Consider the following 9,700-nt stretch of genomic DNA (forward strand, 5'->3'; position numbering starts at 1 on the left):
TCTTCTAAATCATCCCCACTTCTAAACATACCTCTTATAATGCAGTTTAGAGAGAAGCTATCTGGAAAAAGCACTAGACAGTAAGAAGACCTAGGATCTACTCTAGGTCTGCTTTTAACCCACTGTCACCTTGGGTCTGTTTACTTCAATTCTTTGACCCCTTTTAGCTTCAGAGCTATACAACCTATTAAAATAATCAGTATGAGAGCTTGAATGACTGATCATATTTTTATGAATGACTACCTGTTGAAGTTCCAGGTAAAACAGAAGTTTTTTGTTTTGTTTTGTTTCCTTTGGGGGGGTGGGAGAGTTAGGGGTGATTTCCCTGAAGTCATAAAGTGGCCTGGTGGGTCAGCTATGGGTTAAGGGTATAAGATAGGTGTTAAAGGGATAGCAAAGTTTTCTGTTGTGAAGACCTCTTCATTCATAATCTAGTTTACTTCCTGGGATATATGATGTCCTTGATGATATGTACATATTGCCTGTGGTTCTGGACTTTAAGGATATCCTGTATAATCCAGAAAAGTGAGGTCAAAGCTTCTAAATGCTACCTGTGTCAACTGGAAAAACTGCTACTATTCTAAATTCTCCTTCCCATGATCTTCCCATATGAAGCATCCATTTCACTGGTCTGATCCTCATTTCTCAATAACCAGAACTCAGGCTCAGACATTGTGGTACAGTGTTTGAGGTCATATGGTGACCATGGCGTAGATCACAGGTTGGCCTGGAATACACATCAGGTGCATGTGTGTGTGAACACCTAGGATCCTGAGGAGCTGGAGGGCTGGCATAGGGGGACTGTGGTGTGGCAAGACCCTACTGAGGGTGCTTTCATTCTTCCTCCTATGTGCTCTTTCTTTTATTCACTCTTTCTTTTTTTTGCGGGGGTGGGGGGGAGGTTTTCACTACAGGGTGCGTGCGCTCACCAGACAGACAGAGAGAGACACAGAGACAGAAAGCGAGAAATCACCCCCCAGGGGGGATGGTCACGCTGAAGTCCCTTCTCCTCTATTCTCCTCTCGGGATCTTGGGCACACACGCACACGCGCCCGGCATGAGTTTTAATCCACCAGATCCGGGATGCGAACCATGGTAGACTACGTGGGAGTCCAGCAACATAGCCATTATGCTAACTGCTGGTTCCCTTATTCACTCTTTCTGTCATAACAAATGGAAACAAACAAAAACACCTGGTAATCAAATATCACAAAGGGAAGGCTGCATCAATATAACCACCACGTCACCAGCTAGCCCAGGAGAAGCCTACTTTTCATGACTATTTTGATTACTTTGAAAAGCTTACCAGCAACTGAACACTGTCTTTCCCCAAAAAATGAAGAATCTTGTAAATGCTTGCGAAGATTAGAGGGTAAGTGTAACCCCTCAATTTTTCTGTCCATTCCCAGGTCAAATAACCATAATTAGTAGTATTAAGGACTAAATATCAGATTGTATTGAAACAAAACCTATTCTCATTTCCATACATAATACAGTATTTTCTTCATAATGAAGTTGTGAAACACAGCATTTTATAGAGGATATTTGAATAAAAATTTGGTTGGCCAACCAGACTCTTAGGTTCTTCAATGCAGGCATGTACGTGTTTTTTACTTTATCTGTAGCCTCCAAATACTGAGCACTGTGGGAATATATCCTGGTTAAAAGCTGTGTCAAGTATATTACATTGAAGAAAGATATAGATAAAAAATTAATTAAAATAATGAGTTAAAATCATTTGGAGAAAATATGAAAAACAAAGTATGTCATAGAAACTCAACAATTTCTAAGATGAATACACATTCATAGTCTGGAAAAGAAACTACAAAGGATATCCAAACACCATGTGATGTGCAACTTCAAGAGACTGCCAGTACTCATCTGGAACAAAACTTGTCTGGACTAAAAAGCAGTTAGATATTCGTAAAGCTGTGGTAAACAAGACCAGATAAATGTTTTCGACAAGAAGATCTGAAAAATAAAACAGGTAATTGTAGTACAAAAGTCAGGCAGTTCTAATCTTAAAATCTATTTATTGCTCTGGTTGGCCCCTTGCTCAGGCTCAGTAGTGAACTCTGGCTCTACAGCACACCACTATCAAAGTTGACCTGGGTTGAAAGTTACAGAAGGGCCAGAGCCTCACCACTGGGTGATCACCATTCCCTTTGTTGAACCAATTTTTCTTGCAACTCACTGTATAAAGAGAATATTAATCATTGAAAAAGGAACTGGGTTAATTAAGGCCTTAGGCTAATACAGCTACATTGCATCTGTACCTAATGAAAGAAACCAGCATACACATTACTAAAGATGCCATTTTTTTTTGAGATTTTTTTTTTTTTAATTGCTGTAGGGTGCATGCGCTTGCCGGAAAGACAGAGAGACAGAAAAACAGAAAGTGAGATATCACCCCTCAGGGGGGATGGCCACGCCAAGCCACCAGGTCTGGGACTTGAACCATGGTTGATTACGTGGGAGTCCAGCGACATAGCCATTACTCCAGCTGCTGATCCCATCAAGATGCAATTCTATATATGTGTGCCTACACAGTGGGTAGTTTACTGGCTGATAGTGAAATGTCAGAGGGACTTCAAGTTTGTAGAGAAATGGAATTAAAGTACAACTTTATTTTGGTGCAAAAAAAAATAAAATTGGAATCCATGTATTTTATGATTTTTTTGAGAGTTTTTTTGCTATAGGGCGCGTGCGCTCGCCAGACAGAGAGAGACATAGAGACAGAAAGCAAGAAATCACCCCCCAGGGGGGATGGTCACGCCTCAATCCCTTCTCCTCCATTCTCCTCTTGGGATCTTGGGCACACACGCACATGCGCCCGGCATGAGTTTTAAGCCACCAGGTCCGGGACGTGAACCGCGGTTGACTACGTGGGAGTCCAGCGACATAGCCATTATGCTAACTGCTGGTTCCCTTATGATTCTTTTTTTATAAACTTTTTTTTTTCCATTTTTGCTATAGGGCATGTGTGCTCACCTGGGGAGACAGAGACAGAAAGTGACAAATCGCTCCCCAGGGGGGATGGCCACACTGCAATCCCCCTCTTCCGTTCTCCTGTAGGGATTTTGGGTATGCACATACACCTGGTGTGAGTCTCAAGTTGCCAGGTCTGGGACTTGAACTGTCATTGCCTTGTGGGAGTGCAGCACCTTAAAGACTATGCCGCCTGCTGGCCCCTCCATAAACTTCATGATTCCTCTTATAGGATGCTTCCTTTAGATCATCGTTTCTCCAGACAGTGCCCTCATTCACTACCACGGGTTCTCTGCACATTTCAAAATATGGATGCTTACTGTATACCAGGCACTGTGTTAACTCCTTTACATCTTGTTTAATCCTCAAAACAATGCTATAGAAGGACTGGTCTGGTGATCTAGTGGTTAAGGGGTTGGATTCCACATGGCTGGCTAGGGCTGGAATCCTGCCTCTCCCTACAGGCTTGAAAAACAGTCTAGGTGGATGTGTGTGCCCAACATCTCTGCAGGATGGAGTAATAAAGGACTGTTGCGTGACCTTGCCCAACTAAGGGGTGGTTTCTTCCTCTCCTTTCTCTCCATCTCCCTGTTTCTTTCCAGAGAGCACACGCACCCTCAAGCTCTCTCTCTGTCACTATATGTACAATCCTATTTTCCATTTGAGGAGATTGGGACTCAAATGAAATTGCCTTCCTTGACCAAGGTATACAACAGTAAATGAGTAAACAAGATTCAAACCTAGGTCCTTCTGCTGACTCCAAAATCCGGGACAGCCCAGAGGCCAAATCTAGAATATTTTTAATACTGAAATTTGAATTTTGTTACCAACACTTAAAAACGAGATTTTGTTAAAATCTGTATATCCTGCATTTCAAAACTCAAGATCTGGCAATAACTGGCTAATAGTGAAATATGAGGGGGACTTCAACAAGTTCGCAGAAAAATGGAATTAAAATACAAGTTTATTTTAGTGCCAAAAAATAGAATCCGTGCATTTTTAAAAGATGATTCATTTTTCCATGAACTTTTCGACGACCCCGCCTATAGGATGCTTCCACGAGATGATGGGGCAGCAGTTCTCCAGACCGCCCCGCACTCACCCGCGCTGCGCCGGACGCCCTTCTCCTGGGCGCTGAGGTACAACGTGGACTTCCTCTTTCGCAGCTTCATCTCCCGGGAGCGGTCCTGGAGACCACGGAAGGCCAGGCTGCAGTCGCCACGCCCCCGCTCCATCTCGCACCTGCCTGGGGGCCCTTTAAGGACCCCCAGCCTCCGCTTTTCCCGGGCGGAAGAGGCTGCAGTAGCGCGCACCGCGGCTCCGCCCACAAGTTTGGCCCTGCGAGCTGCCGTCGCTGGCGGCGCGGAGGGAGCCGGGAAAGGACGGTAGTCTCTGCCCAGCTCCCCGAGGTACGCTCCGTGGTCGGACGCTGCTGGTTCTGGCGGCGCCCCAGCGCTTTGCCGCGGGCTCGTCTGCGTTTGTTCCGGGCGTTTCTGCCCTGCGGGATTGCTGCTCGTCGCGGGCGCTGGAGCCTGTGCCCGGGGTCCGGAAGCCGCCGGGAGGAGCCGCTCTCCCCTCCGCGGGGACGGGCGAGGTGCGTGGGGAGCGGGGCGACGCCGAGCGGGCGCAGGTGGCGCGGAGACGTCGGCGCTGCAGAGCCGGGTAGTGAGCGCGTGTTAGGGACGCCAGTGTAGAACATTTCACTGTCCAGGCGAGCACCCGAAAGGTGTCTGTCTAACGAGGTAAGCAGGTAGGGAGGGTTTAGCCGGTTATGGGCATGTAGAAACTGAGGCTTTTTAAATGATGCCTATTTTTTTGGTTGGTTTTGTGTTTGTTGGAAACCAAACAAGGTTGGGGAAGTTGTCATTTCTCAGGCCAGCCGTACAGTCCGAGAGAAAACAGGCTGTTTTACCCCCAGATTCGTTTTAATGACACTCCAGGGATGTTAAAAGCAAGCGAGTTTCTAGTATTGGTATATCACTAATGATTTTTGTGATCTCCAGGGCTGGTTTAGGAGGCTGTGAAATACTGTTATAATAAAACGTGTAAATCCGTCTCTGGGCTTTCCTCATTCCTAAACATCTACCTAGTTTCACTAGGGGTTAAGACATTGACAAAGATTTACATTCCCGGAAGTATTGGGGTACCCCTCTATTGTTAAAATTAAAACCAATGAAATCTCTATTATATTATAAAACACTCAAGGCAAAGTTTATTTGCTGTCTACTTAGTAAAAGTATTAAAGGGAACTCCCAATCATTTTCCCTTGTTTTTTTTTTTTTTTTTTTAAAGAAAATCTAATCATACTGATTGCTTTAAAATAGGGAGGTAATACAGGACTAATAAAAAGTAACAATTCTCTGCCCTTTTTCCTTTTTCCAGATTCAATTCCTCAGAGCCAACTGCTTTCAACTTTTGGGGGCTGTTTTTTTCTTTGAAGGCATCAAAAATACGCCTTCCCCTGTCTGTCTTGTCTATGAAAACAAAAACAAAAAACATCCCATTTAGGGTGGGCTGGTGCCTTATTGGTTAAAGGAGCTGAATCTCACTCTCCTGGCTAAAACTCTTGTTCGGATCCTTGCCTTGTGACTTTAAAAGTACTCTTGGTGCATGTATATGTGAGCCTCAAATCCTGACAGGACAGAGAAACAAAGGAGGCAAGGGGATTAGGGTGATGGCCAAGCCCCTTTGAGGAGGTGCTTTCTCTTTCTCTTTGTCTCTCTGGGAGTGCATACAGGTAACTCAATTTTTAAAAAATAATTATTTATTTAATTTTATTTAGTCATTAATTTATTTTAATTTGACCAGAGAGATACACAGACAGAAAGAGAGGGAAAGTGAGAAAGCAAGCTACCAGGTTCGGTATTCGAACCACAGTCGGCCATGTGGGAGTGTACAGCATCTTAACTACAATGCCACCTGCTGGTCCCCCAGGTACTCAATTTTTAAAAATTACCTATTTATGGATCAGTAGATGGCATAGTAGTTACATCGCTGGACTCTCACATGGTCTTCAGTGATTTAAGTCCCAGACTTGGTGGCTTAAAACTCTCGCCAGGCATATGCCAAGATCCGGGGAGGAGAATGGAGGAGAAAGGATTGTGTTGTGGCCACCCCCCACACCCTCGCCGCTATGATTTCTTGCTTTCTGTCTCTGGCAAGCATGTGTGCCCTAAGGCAAAATCCTAAGCAACAATAAAAAAATTACCTGTTTATAGAGCCAGCAGGTGACATGGTATTTAAGGTGCTGGACTTCCACATAGCTGACCATGGCGTGAGTTTCAGACCTGGTAGTTTGAAAATCACACCAGGCACCTGTGTGTGTGCCCAAAATCTGGAGAGGAGAATGGAGGAGAATGAACTCTGGCATGACCATTCCCAGTTAGTGATTTCTAACTTTTCTTCTCTGTCTTTCTCTGTTTTCTCCAGCGACCATACATGCCCCATGGCAAAAACCTAAAAATTAATTTTTTAAAATTTACCTATTTAAAATCATAGGAATAGGAAGGATTTAGCATTGTCTTACAGCATCTTCTAGCCTTCATTTCCTACAATCCAAATATACTTATATTCCTACTTTAGTGATATTTACAGATTCAGACAAAGGTATGTTAATTTCAGAGTACAGTAGTGACATGAAATCTTTAAAAAGGATATTGTATTAAGTTATTACTTTTTTCCCCATTTTCTTTGTACACAGATATAAAGAGATTTCCTGGAAGTGGAGTATAAGTTTTCATAACCACATTTGCATTGTGCTGCAGCCATGTTTGGGAGATTGACTTTTCCACAACTGATTTTTGCTAGCATCCTTGGAATTGCTGGAGGAATATATATTTATCAACCAATATTCGAACAGTATGCCAGAGATCAGAAGGCATTACAAGAAAAATTGAAATTGGCACAAGAGAAAGAAGAGAAGAAAAGTTAATAAATACTACAATAATCAGTACTCCCTAACTTGTAGTTTTGCTTTCATGGTTTCAGGTACCTGTAGGCAACCACAGTTCAAAAATATTATTGATAAATGGAAAATTTTAGAAGTAAACAGTTCATAAGTTTTCAGTTGCACATCATTTGAGTAGTGTGATGAAATCTGTGCTGTCCCGTTCTTTTGTTCCTAGAGCACGAATCATTCTTTTCTCTAGTGTCTCCTACTGTATATGCTCCCTGCCCATTAGTTACTCAGTACCTGTTTCAGTTACCAGATCAGCTGTCATAGTATTGTAATGCTTGTGTTCAAGTAACCCTTATTTTACTTAATAATGGCCCGAAAGCGCAAGAATAGTGATATTGGCGATTCATATATGCCAAAGAGAACCCATAATGTGCTTCCTATGAGTGAAAAGGTGAAAATTCTTGACTTAATAAAAAAAAAATATCATATGCTGAGGTTACTAAGATTTATAGTAAGAATGAATCTTCTATTTGTGAATTTGTGAAGAAGGAAAAAGGAATTCGTACTAGCTTTGTTGTTGCACCTCAAACTGCAAAAGTTACAGCCACAGTGCGTGATAAGTGCTTAGTTAAGATGGAAAAGGCCTTTAAATTTGTGGATGGAAGACATGAACAGAAAATGTGTTCCAACTGATGGCAGTATGTGGCTCCAGAAAGCATTGAGCCTATATGAAGACTTCAGCAAAGGGTCCTCGGAAGCAAGTGACACCAAGCCATTTACTGCAAGTAAGGGATTACACGGATTCAGGAATAGATTTGGACTGAAAAATATTAAAAGACACATTGGTGGAGAAAGATATGCTGATATATGTAATGAAGAAGTGAAAAAACAAATTGAATGCCATGAAGAAGTATTAATGAATGAAGAATTGGAAGAACTTGTTGATTTATCCACAGAGGAAGTGGAAGAAACGGAAGCAGAACCAGCAATGTGGACATTACCAAAATTTGCTGAAGTTGCGCAGACACTGAAGGATAAAATGATGGAATATGATCCTTGGGTAGAACACAGCATTAAAGTCACCCATATGATCACCAAAGGACTACAACCTCTGCAGCAACACTTTGATGAGCTAAAAAGAAAGAAACAACTCCCAATTACAGTTGTTAAATAAAGTTTGTAAGAGAGCATCGATCAGGGGTTGACTCCTGCACTGGGCCAATATACCACATGCATCGAGAGTTCATTTAGTTTTGGAACTTCAGTTAATTGTGGGAGACCCTGTTACCAATTAAAAGCAATTAACTTGTCTCTGTACCTCACTGCCAGAGTCTCTTTGTTTCTGAGGGTTGTCCAGTTTATGAATCATTTTAATTTTTTTCTTTTGCTCAAATAAACTCAGTTAAATTTAAACTTGTCAATGGTCTTTCCTTTTAAAAGGTTAGTGTCGTTGGCAGGATTGGGAGCAGTGTTCCGGCAACCCCGATGAGTACAGAGTGCCCAAATAAAAGTATTCATGATGGTCCACTGTTAACCATTGATCTCATGGCAACTAGGGATCATGGGTGAATTCTCTTTCAGGTTTTGAGCTTTACTAATTTGCATTTCGAACTTTCTGAGTTTGAGCAATATATATATTTTAAGGAGTTATTTAATGTTATTATTTTAGTTTGATCAGAGAGAGAGGAAAATGAGGAAGCAAGCTGCCAGGGCTGTGATTCAGACTACAGCCATGTGGAAATCCAGCACCTTAACCACCATGCCACCTGCTGGCCCCAAGTTCGAGCAGTTTTTATCTGGACTGGGTTCAGAAGTCATGACTGAAACATGATTGATCCCTGTAGGGGAGGCCAGGTATCTGACTGGGTCAGACAAAATGAATTGGGTTCAGTAGGAACAGGACTAGGACCTGTAGGGAGGCCTTGGGTTTCTGACTAGATCAGACAGAAACGACTAGGGGAAGGGAAGGCCTGGCAGGTCGCATGGTTGTTGGGGTTCTGGACTCCCACATGGGCAGCTGCTGTTTGAATCCTGCACCTAGCAGCTTGCTTTCTCACTTTCCACCCCCGCCCCTGTCAAATTAAATGATAATGGTAAAGTTAAATAATTCTAAAAGAATAAAAAACTGTACTGGGTCCAAGGTTGGATCAGCAGCCTCTGGCAAGTATTTCCTTTTTGTTTTGATAATGAATTAGTTTCAATTCAAGTCTTTTTTTTTTTAATTATTTTTAAAAAGTACTTTATCCTCTTCTCTCTCTTTTTTTTTATAGTTTATTTTTTATTATAATTTTTTTTTCCCATCACAACACACAAATGAATTTTCCATCCAAAATACACTGTGCATTGGCTCAATCAAGCACGTCAACATATATGTTCTCAGCAAATAATTTCCCAATTCTTGTGTCCTGCATACCTTGCCTTTTGTTTTACCATCCTAGATTCCCCATCCCCCTCCCTCTGTTATGACCCATCCTCCTCCCACATTGTCCCTGTCATCCCCGATTGCCCTCCGTGCCTCACCCCTCCCCAAATGATCTGTCAGTGATCTTAATTAGTCTAAGTCTCTCCAATAGTTATCACAGCTGACACATGCCTCTACATGAACTCAAGTCTGACTTTAGGCCTAAACCCCATTGGGTAAAAAGAGCATACTATAAAGTAGAACCCAACTGGGCCCATACCGCTCACTGCAGCCATCAAATATCCATTTTTTTTAAAATGGTACGAATAGTTTTACCGTTTTTTTTTGTTTGTTTTTTGTTTTCGTTTTTTTCCCGTAACATTCATTCCCTGAGCATCATCACAACGTACTAA

At 42.3% G+C, this 9,700-nt stretch overlaps 2 protein-coding genes across 4 annotated transcripts in view; both read left to right on the forward strand.

The window, feature by feature from the left end:
- CCPG1 (cell cycle progression 1) overlaps window positions 1-4,291 on the forward strand; it is a gene marked incomplete at its 5' end in the record, with an annotated part of 58,512 nt that extends 54,221 nt beyond the window's left edge. Inside the window, 1 exon segment of the mRNA XM_027766256.1 lies at window positions 4,155-4,291. Within this exon segment, the coding sequence (XP_027622057.1) occupies window positions 4,155-4,249 (95 nt within the window).
- A 17-nt stretch (window positions 4,292-4,308) lies between these two features.
- PIGBOS1 (PIGB opposite strand 1) lies at window positions 4,309-8,299 on the forward strand. Of its 3 annotated transcripts, none has more exons than XM_014582015.2 (2): window positions 4,309-4,397; window positions 6,689-8,299. In XM_014582015.2, the coding sequence occupies exon 2, from the start codon at window positions 6,755-6,757 to the stop codon at window positions 6,917-6,919; it is 165 nt and encodes a 54-aa protein (XP_014437501.1). In that variant the 5' UTR covers window positions 4,309-4,397; window positions 6,689-6,754; the 3' UTR covers window positions 6,920-8,299. The 3 variants fall into 3 exon arrangements, with proteins under 3 accessions (XP_014437501.1, XP_014437500.1, XP_014437499.1); XM_014582014.2 differs by having other exon boundaries at window positions 4,325-4,582; XM_014582013.2 differs by having other exon boundaries at window positions 4,326-4,730.
- Window positions 8,300-9,700: the final 1,401 nt, after the last annotated feature.

The sequence above is a fragment of the Tupaia chinensis genome, unplaced genomic scaffold (assembly GCF_000334495.1).
Source record: "Tupaia chinensis unplaced genomic scaffold, TupChi_1.0 Scaffold141943_1, whole genome shotgun sequence".
In the NCBI taxonomy this organism is placed as follows: domain Eukaryota; kingdom Metazoa; phylum Chordata; class Mammalia; order Scandentia; family Tupaiidae; genus Tupaia; species Tupaia belangeri.

Excerpts from the sequence above, each read along its gene's own strand:
- PIGBOS1 (XM_014582015.2), top strand. The coding sequence starts at position 6,755 with ATGTTTGGGAGATTGACTTTTCCACAACTGATTTTTGCTAGCATCCTT.